We start from the raw sequence: 20,041 nt of genomic DNA, 5'->3' as shown, positions 1-20,041 counted from the left end.
GAGGCAGGCGGAGGACGGGGAGGCGGGGGGCAGAGAGGAAGGCGGGTCAGGTGGAGCTGATCCTGTCTGTTTGTGTGGGGTTGGCGCCCTACACAAACGCTTGCCCCCAGCCTTTTGGTCGGTGGTAACTTGAGTAGCCCAATTGCGGGGCTGCTTCCCTTAGCCGGGAGAAGGAGACTTTTGTCCCCTTCTCCTGTGGTGCTGCCCACGGTAACCCGTGGTGCACAGGATCTGGCGGCAGCCATTTTCGGTGCCACCGAGCTTGCGTGCCACAGGAGCTTAGAATTGGGCTGCCCATCTGTATTCTAGGCCAGGGGTGTCCAATCTTTTAGGCAGGAGAGCTACATCATCTCTCTGACACTGAGTCAGGGGCCAGGAAAAAAGAATTAAATTTACATTTCAAATTTGAATAAATTTACTTACATTAATATATTGGAGATGGAACTTATATGAATGAATGAATGAAGGTCTTGCAATAGCTTAAGGCCTATAAAAGGCCTTTCCTTCGCTGCCACTGCCGCTTCACAAATGTGAAACAGCAAGCAATGGAAGGAGCCCACAGCTCACGTGAGAGGTCGAACAGTCACCCCGTGCTGAGAGCACTTGCATCGGGCAATCGTGAGCTGCAGCAAGTCTCTGGAGAGCCAGAGTCTCATTGGAGACTGGGGCTCCCCATGGGCTGGATTGGGAGTCCCCGAGGGCCGCAAGTGGCCCCCGGGCCGGGGTTTGGGCACCCCTGTTCTAGGCTAATGGATTATATGAAATGCTATCACAAGAGTATTGTGGAGAATGTTGTGCCTGAAGCTATTAATTTTGAAAGGAGAAAGTAATTTATTGTGTGTTGAGGTGTTTGTTTTGGTGAGTAAAATGGGATTACAGTCTTCCTGAACACAATGAGGAATATTTACTTCTGAGAAAAATAAATAACGCCGTTTTCAAACACCTCTAATTATGTGCTTAATGCCGTTAATTAACGCCGTTTTCAAACACCTCAAATTATATGCTTAATGTTGAACTAAACATTGAACTAAAAATGGAATCGAGATTAGGAATGTCAGAATTGCTTACAGTGTGTTAGACATGGCACAACAAGAATGAGAGGAAGGGAAGATATTTTTTAAAAAAGTTAATTCAGATACATGAGTTGATGTGGTATGGCTGCTGATGGAAGAGGAATGACCAGGTCAATCCCAGCTGGGCCAGCATTGGAGAGGACGGTGTTGAGAGACAGCCTCTCCCTCTGATGGCTGATTCTTTTAATTTCTTTGGCTAACAATTAGCCAGAGCTGGACACACCGTGGGGGACACCTGTGTCTTGTAGGGCATGAAAATTTTGTGGTGTCCCATTTATGGAATGAAGAACAAGTTTGTGGAGTTTTCACGTTCTAGACTTCCAAAGGATGGGTTTAGCAAAACTTGGTTGGGAGTGCCTGAATTGGATTAATCAAGTAACCCTTGTGCTGTTGATATGGACTCTTCCTTTTTGAAATCAGTTTTGTACCATTAACTCATCTATTATGCAATACTAAATAGAAAAATGCCTCATTTCTGAATCTTTCTCTCTTCTTATCTGCATTTACAGATGATTCCGAAGGTAAAAGAACCTAAATTTATATTTAGCATGGTGTGTCTTCGTCATAGTTCTGAGCACTAACTGACTTACAATACTCTAATCAGTTTTTAAAAGGATACTGTGAAGATGTCTGCAAATATTCTTAGGCTGCAATCCTGAACACACATATTAGGGGGTAAGCACCATTGAAGAAAGTGGGACTTACCTTTAGGTAAACATGTATAGGATTGCCTTGTTAAGAGTTTGAACCTTTGTTTCACATTTCCAAATTTAAAATTGTTATGGCTACGTTAATGGCATGGAGAGCCATATAACTTTTTGAAGATATATTTATGGAAGAAAATATGGTGATTTGTGACTAAAATGCCTAAAGGACTGAGTTAAATATGAAGGCCTGGTGCTCAGAAATAACCGCCTAAAAGCATTAATTTAGAGATTTTTTTTCAGAAGCAAACTGCCTCCTTTGTTGTGTCCTTTTGAAACGGTGCTGTGCACAGAAGCATGCTTTATTAGTGTACTTTCATAGAATTTATTTTCTGCTTAAGATCACTTGCAATTCCAAGACTCATTTTTTAGAATAATTCAGGAAACACCAGTAAACTTGAATAAATAGGTTACTGAACTGTGTTTAATGAAACTGTTTAAAAAACTAACGTTAATGTATTTTTTTGTTCCAGTTAGAGTATAGATTGCATCCAAAGGTTCCCTTGCTCTGGAAGAAGGAGTTAACATGGTCAATATTTATTTCTGTATTACTTTTAATTCAAGTCATTTAGGAGACACACATCTAAACATGTGCATTTGGTGCTAGGTACCTGCCTGGATAGCAGTGTGGCTATGTCCAGTAATGTGGCTATATGTACAGAATGGATGACAAGAGATCAGGAAAGCCACATTTTTCTTTGAACCATGGAATCATCCTCCCTTAATTTTCCTCTCTTCTGTGAATTTTAAAAGAGAACCCCCTTAATTCATGGAGCTTAACTATCCCAATTTGAATGGAATCTCGTTTATTCTGTAAATATAAAAGGAGTTTTCATACCTTCCAAATGTAGATGAAACTTCCTGCTCCAAATCCTGCTAGAGCAGCGTACTTGGTGTCTTATCACTAGAGATGTTTGAAAACAATGTTTATTGTTAGCCCATTGAGATCAGTAAGACTTAGGCTATAATCCTATTTTACTCACCAAAAACAAACAGCTTATGACCACATTTACTGCCCTGGACTTCTGAGCTTGGAAAAAACTATTTTCGTAAAGCAAGGAAATGTTTGACACCTCCAGTAGTCCTCATCAACAATATAATTGAGGTCCAATCTTGAAACAATTCAGTGGCCTTCCAGCTAGTTACCACAGCCTCAGCTGGTTGGGAAGATGAAGGCAGAACCCATCGGGGGTCTTCTACCAGCAATGCAGGATGTCCTGATTGAATCAACCTCACCTAGAATCCCACAGGAGTTCTGTGGGGCAAAAGTCTATAAAAATCTTGAGCATCAGAATCTCTTATTCTTTGTTCCTAGGTTATGGTGTTCATTCCATTGGCTGTTTCCTTGTCTGTTGTCCTATTGTGCTGTCTTGCCATCCTTCTGGATTGTTAACTCACTTGTGCTGTGTTGTCACCCCATTCCAGCTTTCATCCAAGAATCACTGTCCCCACCAGCACCCAGGTTCAGTAATGCTACACAACCCCCTTTTCTTTTCAACCTTCTCTCTTCCCAAGCACCTCTGAATCTCCTGAGCCAGTGCAGGGTAGTCAGGTAACCCTTTGGGCCCACTTCCTCCTCACTCTGTCCAAGCTCCCTACTTTCCCTCCATCCAAGAAAGAAATCTTGACTCCCTTGCCCTGCTCAAGCCTCATGACTTAAATGCATGCTTAAATTGCCTTGTAGTCCTCTTTCTGTCTCTGAGACCCTCTTTACCTAGGGAGAATCTCATAGTCCATCCTTTGCCACAATGGACATAGATTCCAGCACTCTCAAACCTTGCAGAATAAGGATAGGTAATCTTGGTCCATGTTGCAACCTCACCAAACACTCATCAACTCCATGCTCTTTTCCTTTGTCTCAAAGTGAATACACGCTTAGTGATTTTCTCTGTCTTACCTTTCCGTGAGTGAAAGCATGTGTCACGACAGCAGTCTTTTAAAAGGTGCCCTTCTCTCTGATGTAACATCATTCTTCAAATATACATGAGTGGATCCCCTTAGGCTGCACAGCCATGTAGCTCCAAACTGAGACTTCTAGAGAAAGAGGAACTTCGGACCTTTCGGATGTCAAACTACTTAGTCAAACTACTAAATAGTCAAACTACTTTCTGTTTTATTGTATACATGTCAGTCATCTGGGTCAGGTATTCAAGAAGATATGGTTTGGATTAAATAAATCATTTCACAGAAGTGAGCCGAGCCGTCAGAATGATGCTCCTAACTATGGTCTAGAACGGGTCTCCAAACCTTTTGGCCAGAGGGCCACATCAAATATCTGGCATGGTGTTGAGGGCCTGGAAAAAATATAAAAATTTATTTAAATAAATTAGAGATGAAACTTAGATGAGTGAATAAATGAATGAATTGACTCATTCATTCAACCTCTCTGGCCCTTGAACACCCTCCAGACGCAACCAGAGCGTAGTTCCAGTCATGTTTGACCAAGTGGGCCAGAGGCTTTCAGGAGACAAGAGGCTGGCCGCAGGCTGGATAGAAGCTTGCCCCCAGGCCGGGGGTTTGGAGATCCCTGGTCTAGAAGGATATTATTGATATTGAAAGCCTTTGAGAATTCCAGGAGAATCAGTAGGATTGTGTCATCATCCCTTATCTAGATCCTGGTGTGTTTAAATCCAAGATTGTTCCAAAAATTCACCAAAGATCTGACTGAAAAGGACCCTAGATAATAGGTTTAATCTGAGAAAACTTGTAGCACCTCACCTCTTATTTGCTCAAGTAGCTTTTAAAACAAGCACAACTTTAAAACAAGATACAAGCACAACTTTTATCTAAAATTTCTATTCTTCTGATATGAGGGCCAAGGTGAAGGTAGATGTTTGGCAGGCTTAGCACGTGGGAAACCAGGTCTCTACTGAACCATCTAAGAAGCAGTGGGAATCTAAAGTTCACCAAATGAATAAAGCAAGGGTGTCAAACCTATTTCATACAGAGAGCCACAAGTTAGCATTCATGGTGCCTGCTGAGGACCAGAAGTTGCATCCTTAAGCAGAAAGTGACATCATTAAGCAGATGATGGTCAGAAATAAGCATTTTATTCTCACCTAGAAACTCATTAGCTGCAAATGACAGAAGAGAAAATGCACAAATTTTGTTCATATTTTCAAGTTATGAGAGAGGCCAATTATCACACTTGGACAACCCTATGATAACAGGGGCCAGATAAATTGCTTCTAGGGGCTGCATTGTATACTGGTATAAAGTGTACTGCTAAATGAGGCAACTGCCCTCTGACCAAAGAGTCATTTCGCAGTATGAATGTCAGGAAGTATCTCTTTCTCTTCCATCATTTTTAGTAGCTTGAGAGCTTCCTCCAAATTGACTGTAAGTCTCCTATATGCAGGATGTGGCAAGAGGTGGTGGGGGTGGGCCAAACAGTAAGATCTTACAGGCTGGAAGTGGGCCATGGGCTTGTTAGAAGGAGATGATGACTTGGAGCAAGGGTGTCAAACTCGTTTATCACAGAGGGCCATATAGCATTTGTGATGCCTGCTAAGGGCTAGAAGTTATGCCATTCAGTAGGAAGTGATGTCATTAAGCAGGTCATGACCAGAAATAAGTACTTTCTCACTAAGGAACTCTTAGCTCCCAGTGATGGAAGAGAAAATACATAAATCTTTATAGTATTTTCAAGATATGGGAGAGCCCAGTTATCATGCAGGCTGAGCAGTGACACTTCATCACAGCTCAGCAGATTAGAGCAACTGACAGTGGTGCTGGGAGAGCCCGAGGGCTGGATAAAGAGCTCCTGGGAACCGCATCCGGCCCCTGGGCCTTATGTTTGACACTCCTGCCTTGGAGTACATTTACATATTTGGTTTAAATTAAAGCTATAGGATACCTTTAGTTCAGGGGTGCTCACACTTTTTTGGCTCGAGAGCTACTTTGAAACCCAGCAAGGCCCGGAGATCTACCCTAGTGGGTAGAGACTGCTAGCAACACTCAAATCAGCGGAGAAGGAAAGGCACTCTGCACACGCTCAGAGGCGCTGTTTCCTTTTGTCTCCTTGACACTCCAGGGGAAAAAAGGGGTAGAAGGGAATGAGGTTCGTGGGCTGAGCAGACCAAGGCTGCCACCCTGCCCACACTTTCCTGGGAGTAAGGCCCACTGAACTCAATGGAGCTTACTTCTGAGTAGACGTGCATAGGGTGGGGTGGTAAGTGCCACCGGTGCTTGGCCAGCTGGGCTTCTCTCCTCGCTCGCACTCACCCAGGCCGGGACCCTCCTGGATGACTGCTGCTGCTGCCGCTGCCCCCTCCTTCACCCCCACCATGGTCCATGCCTGGGGAGGGGAGGGGGGAAGCGGAGGGCGGCCAGGGACCTCCTTCCTTCCACCCCTCCCCTCGCGGGAGTCCCCCCTCCGCCTTCTCCCGAGGACAGGGCTTCAGCCTCCGCGGCGGCCTCCTTTCAGCCTCCGCGGTGGCTGCCTCTCCCGCCGCACGCCCTTCCCTCAGCCGCCACAGGAATATCAATGAAAGGGGCGGGAAAGAGCCCCGGAGCTTCTCGATTGGCCCGCCATTGCATCTGGGACACTCGGCAGCGCCGGGCCAATCAGGAAGCTCCAGGGCTCTTTCCTGCCCCTTTCAATCAATGAAATAGGGAATCAGAGCTTCCCTATTGGTCCGGTGCCACCGAGTGTCCCAGATGCGATGGCGGGCCAATCGGGAAGCTTCGGGGCTCTTTCCCGCCCCTTTCAACATGGCGGACGGGAGGCTCGGCGCGCGATCGACCGGATTTTGCTTCGCGATCGATGTTTTGAGCACGCCTGCTTTAGTTTGTAATGATTATCCAAGTTCATACCTTTTCTATATTAAGTGGGTACAAATAGTTATGTGAAACATATGTTTTAATATTTAAATATTAAACGCTACAGATTAATGTTAAATAACTACTGTTAACTCTTCACCAGGGTCTTTACTGACTTTCACTTTGGCAGTTTTCAGCAAATCTGTTAACTTTTATTCCAAGCGTTATGAAATGTCTATATTTCAACATTACTTTGTTGTATTGGTAGTGTTGTGGAGAGCAACTAGTTTGTTAGGCTTGATTCAACTATCTTTCTATTTCTATTGTATTTTACTGCAAATTCTCCTTGTCAGGATCTCAGCAGCTCCTGGAAGTTGTGCTGTAATGGAATTGTCATTATGTTGCAGAAGAAAATCTACAGAAACAACCCGAAGACCTTGGAAGTCAATTTACAGAAATCTTTATTAAGCAGCAAGAAAACATCACTCTTCTGTTGACATATTTAGAGGTACTACTTTAGCTATAGAATAAGCATTTAATTAGAGGTGTAATAGGGTTATATATTGTGTATTGGTTGCAGGATGCTGCTGCCCTTGGGACTTGATAGCCACCAGAGTTCTCTGTAATGGGTGCATGCCAGTGCACAGAACCCTTCTACAGCTCCAGACGTTTGGTGATGTCATCACCAAACTTCTGCATTGCTGTGCTCTGCACTGCATGGAGATGCGCTAACACTTGGCTGAGCTGGCAGCAGTGTTTGGGCCCCTGCTGCCGCATGTTCATGACCTGAGCCATAGCTGAGGTTTTTCCTACCTTCTCTTGCCCTGAAAAGTGGTCTCAGAATGTGAACGGGGAGGGGGTTTACAGACATCCTCTTCTTCTTCTGCCTGTGGCTGCTGAATTTGCCTCTTTAGGTGGCTCATTCCTCTCAGATACAGCTATAGGGCCAGCCTCCCATAGCCTCTCTTTCTGCCCTTCTCTGGGACTAGCTCTCCCCTTATCCTTTCACTGGGTCTTTTTATTCTGGAGTAAGTCCTGGATCAGACTCCACAGGCTACCCCACCATACACCTGATCCCACACCAATCAAGCCCTTCCCTACCAAGTTTCCCTGGCTTCGCCTAGGCTCTGAGTGGCAGGCTTGCCTTCGTGCATCTTTTCCAGTCTTGCCTTTGTGCATGTGCCTGTAGAATAGCCTGCTTGCTGCTTCAGTGCCGCCAGGCTACAGCTTGTCATCTCCAGCAGCTGTATTGGCCAGTTTGTTTCTGGATGTTGCCTTCATCAGTAATGGGGCATTCAGCTCTTCCAGGGAAGGTGGCACAATGGCAGATGCTGTGGTGTTTCCCCTGTCTAACCCCAAAAGTAACTGCTGCTGTGCTTTTGGCTAAGACCGCAATGGCCTATCCTGCATTGACCTGCTGCTTGCCACCTTCTTGTCCATACCTCCCAGGCCAGGTAGATCCAGTCTTGAGCAAATGAATAATCAGTACTGTTTGCACAGGTGCTGACATTTGTATGAGAGGTTATTGACTGCTGCTTGCTAATCCATCAGCAGAACCGTGCATTCTGTTGCTTACTGTAGACTGATTCAGAAGTGGCGTACAGTATCCCTCATCTTGGGTATGTGCTCCCTTCTCCTGTCAGTGCTTCGGGAGAGGAAGGATTCCAGTTTCTGTTCTGGTTTAGAACAAGCCAGAATTGTCTGAAGTCGGAACTGGCTTATTCAAGCCAGAATTTCCAAATAACCAGGACCAGAAAATGAAACTGAGCCTGGTACATTAGAATTGTAAACTGAGTATTGCACAATAGAACTTTTCAAGCTATGGGAGGGGCCATATAATGTATTAATTTATTGCATACTCAAGTACTGTATAAATAGTAGTGCAGTTTATACTATTATGATGCTTTTAATTTGAACTTGTTGTTCAGCCAAAAATGTAGTTGCAATCTTAACAGAAACTGGCATGGGTTTTTATTTGTTGAAATAATGGCATATTGAGTTTTACTGTGACTTTGAACAAGAGGGTGTGGAGGCCTACCCATAGCTCCAAAGTATAAATATTGTTAATGTCTAAAATAATGGTAGCAATGAAATATATCTTTGATAAATTGCAGGAGTTCGATTTCCAGGTCCGATGGCCTGGAGTGAAGCTTCTTACGGTGCTCTTAAAGGAACAGGGACCCCAAGTGCAGCAGATAATACTAGTCATCCCTATGGGTAAGTGATGTTCTCTGATGGCAAGTAATGTGCAAAGAAATATCTAAAACTGACTATTTTTTTTTGCTCTGAATATTACCCACCTCAGAAGTTGCTATTTTAATGAACTTCTCAAGCTATGGGAAGGGACATAATTGAATAACTGATCATGGACTGTGACTGCAGATATTTCTAGGTTTGGTCCATGATGTCTCCCATTATATAGGTCTTGCATTGAGAAAGACTTCAGCTTGAGAACTTGAAGAGTCATTGCTAGCTGGAGTAGTTGTTAGTAAATAAATAGACCAGTGTTCTGGCCCAATACAAAGCAGCTTCATATTGTATTCATTACAAATATATCCCTTTTCCTCTCTATATGTACTTAATCTGTTCCTGAAAACAGCCCTTATAGGGAGAACCTAAATACATCACAAAAACGCTTTATAAAAGCAAGCATGTAATGCACTTGCCTTGAAAGCTTGGGGGCACGCTACCCATCAGGAAGTGCATCTCACATGGAGGTCACCTGTTCCCCAGCTGTGCTCATTCCTCTGAGGGTCCTGAAAGCTCTTCCCCTAAAACCTTTAGGAGCACACCTGAGAAAGGAGGAGCTTCTAGACATCTGTCCTACCAAGGAGAGAAATGAAAAATTTGATCCAACTTCCTGGAACTCCTTTGGCATGAGACAAATTGATCCCCTTCTCTTTCTCCGGAGCCCAAAGCGAGTGGGGGGGGGGGGGGAGTGGTATTAAAAATGTTACCAAAAGGGCTGTTTTGTTTACGGGAATTAATACACTGCCCTTATTGGAACCTCAGGATCGCAGGCTGGATAACAAGACGGCATAATGCAGAGAAATTCCCTTTTGCTTAAAGAGGAGACAGAGAGAAAGATAACTTTTAATAAAAGATTATAGTTTTATTACAAAAGCACAAAGGTAAACATAATGCACATGAAGAAATGATAAGTGTACGTTTCTTGGTTCTAATACTTGAATCTAGTGTACCTAGCTTTCATGATGGTTGCGTGTAAAGAGTATTTGGTGCATCCGAGGAAATTAGAAAAAGGAAAGGTTATAGGGAAGGATTTTAGGGGTCCCTGGTCTGCCAAACCCAGTTGCTAACTAAAGATGGGGAGAGAAGGGGAGAAAAAAGGGGGGAAGAAGGGAAAGAGTTCCAGTCGTAAGATAGTTACCTGTCCTGTAGAGCAATTGGGGGGGGAGAGTCCTGTGAAGAGGACCCTCTGACACAACACAGATGTGTTGGTCCTTGGAAAGAGAGAGCCAGAGAGAGCATGTGGAGGAAGCCCTCTCTTAAAAGGGGGTTTGCAAACAGAGCTGAGCTGGATTGTAGCTTGCTTACTACCACCCAGCAGGGTGCTTGGAGTGTGTAAAACATTGAAAGGATCAGTGTCAGTTATCAGCAAAATTCAATGGGGTCAAATGGCTGGCTTCCTAGCTGGGGGAACTTAAACAATACAGTGAATAAGGCAGTTCAAGTTTGCATAAACAGTGACTAGATTAGGAGACCCTTTTGCATACAGTTCTTAAACAGTGATTGGGTTAAAACAATACATGAATACAGTTAAGATGCCAGACTTCCTCCCATAATGTGTGACCATAGGGAGGTGGTGGATCTGTAATCATGAGCTTGTGACTTGACCAGAGTTTTGGAAATGGGGCCTGTGTGAGAAGTTTGGCCTGCATATTTTAGTCCATAGTAACATAACCAGATAAAGAGAAAATCACAACTAAAAGGGCAAAAGGGGATTTTCACATAACAGTTAATGGGTACAATGGGGTGTACCCATTGGGTAAAATGGGAGGCAGGTCTTGCCTTCACAAAAGACTTACAGCGCAATCCTAACCCCTTATGTTGGTACTTTCCAGCAGTGGCATAACAGTGCCAATGGGACATGTGGTGCATCCTGCAGTTGGGTGTCACTCACAGAGGCCTCCTCAAAGTAAGGGAATGTTTGTTCCATTAGCTCAGAGCTGCATTGCCCTTGTCAGTGCTAGAAAGCACTCACATAATGGGTTAGGATTGCGCCCTCAGTCTCCCCCCCCCAACCATTCCCAGAACTTATATTGACAATCTTGGTATGGGTAAAGAGGGATGGTCTTCATGTGTGCAGTGTGGATAAGTGACAATCTGTATAGCAAAAATACTTATAAAGAGGGAAGAGTGTAATACCATTGCTTCCTGTTTCAGGTGTCTCAAGGTTGATGGACCTGTTGGCTGATTCTAGAGAGGTCATACGGAATGATGTAAGTAGATAATGTGTTAAGGCCAGATCAGAAAACAACGATGATATTGCTTTCTAAACTATAAAGCCATGCCAGTTCAGAGACTTCTCTTCACCTAGTCAGCATCTGTCTTCTGAAGGGGAGATGGCTGTGGCTGCAGTTGGGTCATAAGTGCCTGCCAAGTGATAAATGTATTGACTTAAGTCACTGCAACTATTTTTCAAGCTTGTGTGCAAAACATGTATTAATTGTAATCTGGTCTACCTACTGCTGTGGACTAGTAAATGTATAATGACATAACGATTTTGGCAAGCTGCTTGTTATAAGCTGTTAAGCTAATCTGCTGCATTACTGTACTCTTGCTATTTTTTAGTTTCAGGACTGTGCCAAGTATTGGAATCTTTTATGCGAGAAGATTGTACACAGTCAGAAGTAGCACAGACCCTGTTGACTGTGAAGATAAATGTTACCTTGTACATTGCCTTGTACAAACACACTCCTAAGTCTCTCTAAAATATTTTAAATATAGAAAATCATTGCAGAAAATAAGGATTATTATATTTAGGCTTACACTAGAATGGAAAGTGTCCTGTGCACAGCAAAACTTACTTCTTAGCAGCTGTAGTCCCATAGCTGCGTCCCTGAACATACACTCCTTCATGGTAAGTGAATCCACTAGCCAAAAAGCTACTGCAGCAGGCCAGCTTCCTCCCAGATTTAACACTGTGTTGTCACATCTGCATTCCTTGGCCCAGCCCATATGGCTTTGTTGCAGGTACCACCACAGTTCACCCAGCATCCAACGCAGGCAGTGAGTCTGGGTGAGATAGGAAAATACAAGATCCCAGGACTTTTCTGGGTCCCCTCTTTTGGCTCCTGGGCCCCCCTTTTGACCCTGGGCCCAGGTACAAATTACCCCCTATATCCCATCTCATGGGCCCTGCATGCAACCTCACCCTTTCACACAACAAATACAGTTACATTTGTAATAATTAAAGAAGATCTATTGGAGATTTATTAGATGTATTATTTATAGTGAAGTTTTATGAGTTGCTGCTTTTGTGGCTGGCTGCAACTGCGGGCAGTCCATTCTCCCCCCTCTCTGGTGGTCTGTGGGGGAGCACACTGGAAGTGAACAAAAGCAGTTTTTTCTTTTTCTGACTCTTTGCGGACCACTTCTAAGGGTCTCGCGGACCACCTGTGGTCCCCAGACCACAGGTTGGGAACCAGTGAGTAAAGAAAGGAGTGCTTGCTCATGTTGACATTTCATTTGAACTGACCTCTGAAGAATAATTATCTATTTTCCTAGCAAAGAAGGCAATAACTGCTAGCGTGCAGCACAGCTTTCGGTACAAGTACCTCTTTTTGTACATAATGTATAGAATTTTCAAAGTGATTTCTCACAAGAAGTAGGCTGTGAATAGCCTCTTCCTTCAAATGTCTTGTTTTGCTTTTTGTGAGTTAGTATTTTGAATTCTAATATGGATAAAATAGTGGCATTTAAGAGCTTTTTGCATAGAACTGGATAGTGGAGATGTGTCTGTGCACGCTGGTGGACTGTATGTTTCCTTCAGGGTAAATTGTATACCTTATTCGATGTGCCACCATTTTTGCATTAGTAAAAATGTTGCTAATTCAAATGAGTTTACAGCTCTTTGAAGAGGCTAATCACACAATTTTGATTACTGTACTGTAAAAATTTTGGCACCCAGGCTTTTCAGAGTCAGACTGGTAGAAAATTAACTACTTTTTGTGTCATATTAAGAAAATAAACTAATTTGAGTCAGTATCAAGTCATCAGCAGGATAAACATTAAAACATGCAGATATAGGAAAAGGATAGAATATCTGAGGTCCATACAAAGGCGATTCAGATCAAAGACAGAACCAGTAACCAAGCATTTTCTTTAGGCATAATCCTATTTCATTATCAAAGGAAAAGGTTTCAGTTGTGATGAAATACATTTGTTATCTGAATCTCACCTTCCCAGACATGTGTATAACAAGTTAATTTTTTCATTAACATTATATTATACAGGTTCAAGCAGATTATTCACAGATTTCAGGGTGCATGACCTACGGACTTCATTATCTGCTGGTTTTTGTATAGATGCCGAGGCACAACTATACTACTTGTCCATATTTCTAACCCTTACAATTGGTTCTGCTCCCATGCCTTTGACCATGGAATTGTGCTTGCAATCAGCCTATTAAATACTAAGTTTCTTTCATTCCTAACACATTCATTTAGATACCCCAGTAGGATACTCTAAGACAATTGTTCCCAAACTGTGAGCCGTTGCTCCCCAGCAAGCTGCAGAAACCAGCCAGAGGAGCCGAAGAATCCTCATAAAAATCGTGCCACCTTATACAATGTATAGGATTGCAGCCCTAATAGTGAACTGATGCCTATGACCCAGTAGGTCAAGGGAGCTGCCAGTTGAAAAAGTTTGGGAACCTCTGTTCTAGGATCAGATGGCTGTTGGCAACCTTAAGTCTTGAAAGACTATGGTATCGCGCTCTAAATGGTGGTTCTGAAACAGCGTCTAGTGTGGCTGAAAAGGCCAATTCGGGAGTGACAATCCCTTCCACACTGGGAGCAAGTGCAGTCCGTCCCTGGTCTGTCTCCCTGGCTATGGGCCTTCCTTCTTTGCCTCTTTGCCTCAGCCTGTTGGCCAAGTGTCTCTTCAGACTGGGAGAGGCCATGCTGCACAGCCTGCCTCCAAGCGGGCCACTCAGAGGCCAGGGTTTCCCACTTGTTGAGGTCCACTCCTAAGGCCTTCAGATCCCTCTTGCAGATGTCCTTGTATCGCAGCTGTGGTCTACCTGTAGGGCGCTTTCCTTGCACGAGTTCTCCATAGAGGAGATCCTTTGGGATCCTCCCATCATCCATTCTCACAACATGACTGAGCCAACGCAGGCGTCTCTGTTTCAGCAGTGCATACCTGCTAGGGATTCCAGCACGTTCCAGGACTGTGTTGTTAGGAACTTTGTCCTGCCAGGTGATGCCAAGAATGCATCGGAGGCAGCGCATGTGGAAAGCGTTCAGTTTCCTCTCCTGTTGTGAGCGAAGAGTCCATGATTCGCTGCAGTACAGAAGTGTACTCAGGACAAAGCTCTGTAGACCTGGATCTTGGTATGTTCCGTCAGCTTCTTGTTGGACCAGACTCTCTTTGTGAGTCTGGAAAACGTGGTAGCTGCTTTACCGATGCGTTTGTTTAGCTTGGTATCGAGAGAAAGAGTGTCGGAGATCGTTGAGCCAAGGTACACAAAGTCATGGACAACCTCCAGTTCATGCGCAGAGACTGTAATGCAGGGAGGTGAGTCCACATCCTGAACCATGACCTGTGTCTTCTTCAGGCTGATTGTCAGTCCAAAATCTTGGCAGGCCTTGCTAAAACGATCCATGAGCTGCTGGAGATCTTTGGCAGAGTGGGTAGTGACAGCTGCATTGTCGGCAAAGAGGAAGTCACGCAGACATTTCAGCTGGACTTTGGATTTTGCTCTCAGTCTGGAGAGGTTGAAGAGCTTTCCGTCTGATCTGGTCCGGAGATAGATGCCTTCTGTTGCAGTTCCAAAGGCATGCTTCAGCAGGACAGTGAAGAAAATCCCAAACAAGGTTGGTGCAAGAACAGAGCCCTGCTTCACGCCGCTTTGGATGTCAAAGGGGTCTGATGTGGAGCCATCGAAGACAACAGTGCCCTTCATGTCCTTGTGGAATGATCTGATGATGCTGAGGAGCCTGGGTGGACATCCGATCTTGGGGAGGATCTTGACCCTGCTGACCAGGTCGAAAGCCTTTGTGAGATCTATGAAGGCTATAAAGGGTGGCTGTTGTTGTTCCCTGCATTTCTCCTGCAGTTTTCTAAGGGAGAATACCATATCAGTGGTGGACCTCTTGGCTCGGAATCCGCACTGTGATTCTGGATAAACGTTCTCTGCAAGTACCTGGAGCCTCTTTAGTGCAACTCAGGCAAACAACTTTCCTACAACGCTAAGGAGAGAGATGCCACGGTAGTTGTTGCAGTCACCCCTGTCGCCTTTGTTCTTGTACAGCATAATGATGTTTGCATCCCTCATGTCTTGAGGTACTCCACCTTCTCTCCAGCAGAGACAGAGGATTTCATGCAGCTCAGTGACGATGATCTCTTTGCAGCACTTTAGGACTTCAGCAGGGATGCTGTCTTTTCCAGGTGCCTTGCCAAAGGCAAGGGAGTCCAGGGCCACGTGAAGTTCTAGGGTTGGTTCACTGTCAAGCTCTTCCAGCACAAGCAGGCACTCAAATGTTGTTCAGCGCTTCTTCAGTGACTACATTTTCTCTGGAATATAGCTCAGAGTAGTGCTGCACCCAGCGTTCCATCTGCTGCACCCGATCCTGGATGACCTCGCCTGTGGCAGACTTCAGAGGGGCAATTTTCTTCTGTGTTGGACCTAGGGCCTGCTTGATACCATCATACATCCCCTTGATGTTGCCGGTGTCAGCTGCTATCTGTATCTGGGAGCAGAGCTAGAGCCAGTAGTCGTTCGCACATCTCCTGGCAGTCTGCTGGACTTTGCTGTGAGTAGCTCGGAGGACCTGCGGGTTGTGCTCACTGGGACAGGCCTTGTATGCTGCTTGAGCTCTCCTCTTTTCCTCAATGACTGGTGTCAACTCCTCAGAGTGGGCTTCAAACCAGTCTGCCGTCTTGTTGGTCTTCTTGCCAAATATGGCCAAGGCATTGTTGTAAACGGTATTCTTGAAATGTTCCTATGTGTTGGATGCGTTTGCGTCGGCCGGGCCTGGAAGAGATTCCTCAAGCGCTCATGCAAATTCCTCCACTTTTCTCTGATCCCGGGTTTTGCTGGTATCAATGCGAGGTCTTCCTTCCTTTTTCGTGTGGTACTGCAGTTTTACTCTGCTGCACACCAGGGAGTGGTCAGTGTCGCAGGCAGCACCCTGATAGCTGCGTGTGATCTTGATGCTGGGAAGGCTGGAGCATCTGGTGAGAATCAGGTCGAGCTGGTGCCAGTGCTTTGATCTTGGGTGTCTCCAAGAGTCTCTATGTTGGGGCTTCGTGTTGAAGAACGTGGTGCTGACACAGAGACCGTGATGACAGCAAAACTCTAGCAGGCGTTGGCCATTTTTGTTCATCTTCCCAGTGCTGAACTGACCTAAGCAAGTGGGCCATGAACTGTGATCAGCAACAACTCTAGCATTGAAATCGCCAAGGATGAACAATGGCTCTTTTACGGGGATCTTCTAGATCAGGAGTGCTCACACTTTTTTGACTCGAGAGCTACTTTGAAACCCAGCAAGGCCTGGAGATCTACCAGAGTTTTTTTTATAATGTTCGCGCCATCATAACATATAACATTTATGTGTATAATGTATGTTGGTGTACCTTGCATAACCGCATGAGCCAATATTGCACAACACAACATAATTAAGTATAAACATTTTTTGTAATTACTTGAGTTTACTTTGATGACTTGCACTGAAGTGAATCAGCCAAGGATGCATAGTTCGGACAGTAGCTGCTGACAGCCAGCCTCAAGCACACTTCCAAATGTTCATCAGTCATGGTGGAACGGTACTTGAACTTAATGATCTTCCTGTAGGAAAAGGCTGACTCACATAAATAAGTGGAGCCCTTCCTGCCTCAGGTGCTCTTATATCCCTGAGGGCCCTATTGCCTTCAAGTGGCTGCAGCTGTGCAGCACACTCTGCTGGATGCCCAGGCCTGACCCTTAAAGGGGCCACTGCTGACACCACATCTACCTCCTCACCAGATCTTCCTCGATTCCAATACAAGTGGGGGGGGGGAGCAGATCTCTATACAGACCAGTGCAAAAACAGGGGAAAGGTGTGGGGGAGGGAAGATCTCTATATAGACATCACAGCAAGACCAGTGCAAAACCCCTTGCACACAGAACCAACAGATGGAAGTTGGGGGGGGGGGCAGATCTCCATACATACCAGTGCAAAAACAGGGGAAAGGTGTGGGGGAGGGATATCTCTATATAGACATCACAGCAAGACCAGTGCAAAGCCCCTTGCACACAGAACCAACAGATGGAAGTTGGGGGGGGGGCAGATCTCCATACATACCAGTGCAAAAACAGGGGAAAGGTAAGTCAGCCCCAGTAGAGTCAACAGGGCTCACTCCCAGGGATGCGTGGACGGGGGAGAAGCCTGCGATCGACTCATTGTGTCTCGCGATTGACCGGTGGATCGCGATCGACATATTGAGCACCCCTGTTCTAGATAGTGGTGGTCAGGTCATCATATAATTTGTCTTTGGCTTCTGCTGGAGACAACAGAGTTGGTGCATAAGCACTGATGAGAGTGACAGGTCCTGCTGATAACTGGAGCTGCAGGGACAAAATTCTTTCACTTCCCACAGTAGGTGGGATGATGGATTTCAGCAGGGTATTTCTGACCGCAAAGCCAACACCATGTTCCCTGGTTTCGTTTGGTGGTTTTCCCTGCCAGAAAAATGAGAAATATCTCTCCTTGACAGATCCGGAATCTGGCAGCTTCGTCTCTTGAAGGGCGACGATGTCCATCTGCAGTCTGCTCAGCTGCATGTCAATGACAGCTGTTTTGCATGCGTCGTCTATTTCTTGCAGGTCATCAGAGAAGCCAGGTGTCATTGTCCTTACATTCCAGGTGCCCAGCTTTAGGGCAGGAGTTTTCTGTTGCATGGTGCAGAGTTGTCAATCCGCTTGTCGGTTTTCACCCTAAACCCCACGCACCCGTGAGGTTAACAGACCGTGGCGAGGCAACACCTTACTGGCTGGGGACTGCCCAGCTTAAGGCGGGCGGTAGCTGCCCAATGAGATGCAATGATCTCTCCCACCGTTGGAAGCAGCCCCTGGTGTCACGCTCTACACCAATCGAGTGAAGACTTATAACTGGTAAACTGCTGCTTCCAGTGTTGTGCCGACACCATATGGCGAAGTTGGAGTGTCCTCTCCAGAGCGCGAAGCCTGGGTAAAGAAGGTATAGGATAGGTAGGAGGATAGGCTGTTACCCATGCAGCAAATCCCCCCCTCCACGTCGCTGGAATGGTCCAATGGAAAGGCAGAAGCCAATACGGTTGGCTGCAGCGGCGTCGAAGGAGTTGCCAGAGCATGACTGTGTACAGCCACGAACTGCCTCAGGGTCTCCGGCTCCTGATTTTGCCTCGAGGTTGACTCCTGAAGCCTTTTCCATAACTGGATGTAGCTAGCCACAAGGCAGTGGAGGTTTGGGATCAGAGTTTTCCTTCTCTTAGATGAGCTGCCTTCCTAGGCTGATGAGTCTCATCTACCCGGTGGCTGTTTGGTCACACTGCTCTCTCTCTCCAATTCCCAGGTACCCACAATCCTCTCTCTTCCCCCTCCCCCCTGCATCCTCCGTTTGCCTCAACACTGTCTCTCTCCAATTCCCAGGTACCCATAATCCCCTCTCTTCCCCTTCCCCCTGCATCCTCTGTTTGCCTCATGGTATATCATAATCAATATAAACTGGCATGTATTGCAAGTTTTCTTTAATTTTTTATTTTTTAAATAATTGTATTCCTCCTTACAAGGGAGCCAAACCTGGTGTACATCAGTACATTAAAATCCATTTAGCACTTACACTAAATGCAGCAGAGAGTATCTCTACCTACACTACATGGTGTTGCCAGCAAAGATCAGAAACAAGGTTCAGCTTTTATTGTTACCATGGTAGGCACTTTCACTTGCAATTTCCATTCTTTTTGATGCATCAGTGAATTGGTGAGAGCCTTAACCATTCTGTTTGTAAACTGAAACTTTTTCAATCCTAGAATAAAAATAAGCCATGAAAAAGCTATCAAGCACTTAAAACTTAACTGCAGCTATGAAAGCACTTAAACAGTATTGGCAAGAAAATTAAAATGTGCCCAGCTTAAAAAGACAGACTATAGAAAAAGCTTTCTGAAATTGAAATCCTAAACCTTCAGCAAACTTCCTTAAAAGGCAATGCAAACTGGCACCCTCCCAGGGATTTGCACAGTGCAAATTGTCAAAGTCTTGCTTTCTTAATCATTAGGGTAGCATTTAAGGAAAATGTTTTTCCTTGTATGGATGTTCTGCTTGTCATTTTTGCCTCTCTTTTTCCCCACAGGGTGTCTTATTACTTCAGCAGCTGACAAAAAGTAATGCAGCCATTCAGAAAATAGTTGCTTTTGAGAATGCCTTTGAGAGGTTGTTGGATATCATAACAGATGAGGGAAACAGTGATGGAGGTATGTCTTAAAACTGTCTTCTACCATCAGTTGTACAGCACTGGATGGCAAACAAGAGTGAGATCCAAAACTGCATAGCTAAAATGGAAGTCCTAGTTGGCTCCATCAGATAATTTCCCAGTTTGCACAATACTTTTACTGTCTGACTGGCCCTACATAATTACATGTCCACTATATGTGTGCCTTCTCCTTCCTTCCTGATTACAAGGATGAGGTAGTTCATCCATTTAGGCAGTAAAACTATTGTCTGAACCCAGCTGAGCATTGCTACCAACATAACCTTTACTGTGGATAATTGGGGGTGAGCTTTGCACTCTAAATTAAGGGGGTGCGTATGAGCCTTTTACTTAAAACAAGATTATGCAGTTTGTGCATAATTGCTTGGAGGCAAGTCCCAGTTGTGTCAATGTGGCTTACTCCCAAAATCTTAATATCTCAACAATTGCCATTTTTCTTTTATCATTGGAGAATTTTGGTCCTGTAACAGCTTGTCACTATCAGCTTGTCACGGAGTGTCACACAAACTAATAAACACAAACTCTTCTGAATTTTTAGGTATAGTTGTAGAGGATTGTCTTCTCTTACTACAAAATTTGTTGAAGAACAACAATTCAAATCAGAATTTCTTCAAGGAAGGTTCCTATATTCAGCGTATGAAGCCATGGTTTGAAGTCGGTGATGACAATGCTGGGTGGTCAGCACAGAAAGTAACCAATCTTCATCTGATGCTGCAGGTAAATGCTTTTCACTAGAATGCTTAAACTCAATGAACTGCATTTTGAATTTTGCATAGTTACGTTGCGTGAAAAGTTAAAAATAGTGATTCAAATG

The 20,041-nt window shown here is 44.8% G+C and overlaps 1 protein-coding gene across 2 annotated transcripts in view; it reads left to right on the top strand.

Moving 5' to 3' along the window:
- Window positions 1-20,041, top strand: part of USO1 (USO1 vesicle transport factor) — a 61,382-nt gene that overhangs the window by 14,861 nt on the left and 26,480 nt on the right. For both annotated transcript variants that reach the window (XM_066628762.1, XM_066628761.1), the window contains exons 5-9: window positions 6,946-7,046; window positions 8,653-8,755; window positions 10,943-10,998; window positions 19,090-19,210; window positions 19,766-19,944. In XM_066628762.1, coding sequence (XP_066484859.1) covers window positions 6,946-7,046; window positions 8,653-8,755; window positions 10,943-10,998; window positions 19,090-19,210; window positions 19,766-19,944 — 560 coding nt within the window. The remainder of the gene's footprint in view (window positions 1-6,945; window positions 7,047-8,652; window positions 8,756-10,942; window positions 10,999-19,089; window positions 19,211-19,765; window positions 19,945-20,041) is intronic.

The sequence above is a fragment of the Tiliqua scincoides genome, chromosome 5, assembly GCF_035046505.1.
Source record: "Tiliqua scincoides isolate rTilSci1 chromosome 5, rTilSci1.hap2, whole genome shotgun sequence".
NCBI lineage: Eukaryota > Metazoa > Chordata > Lepidosauria > Squamata > Scincidae > Tiliqua > Tiliqua scincoides.
This window is presented reverse-complemented; position numbering and strand designations above follow the sequence as displayed.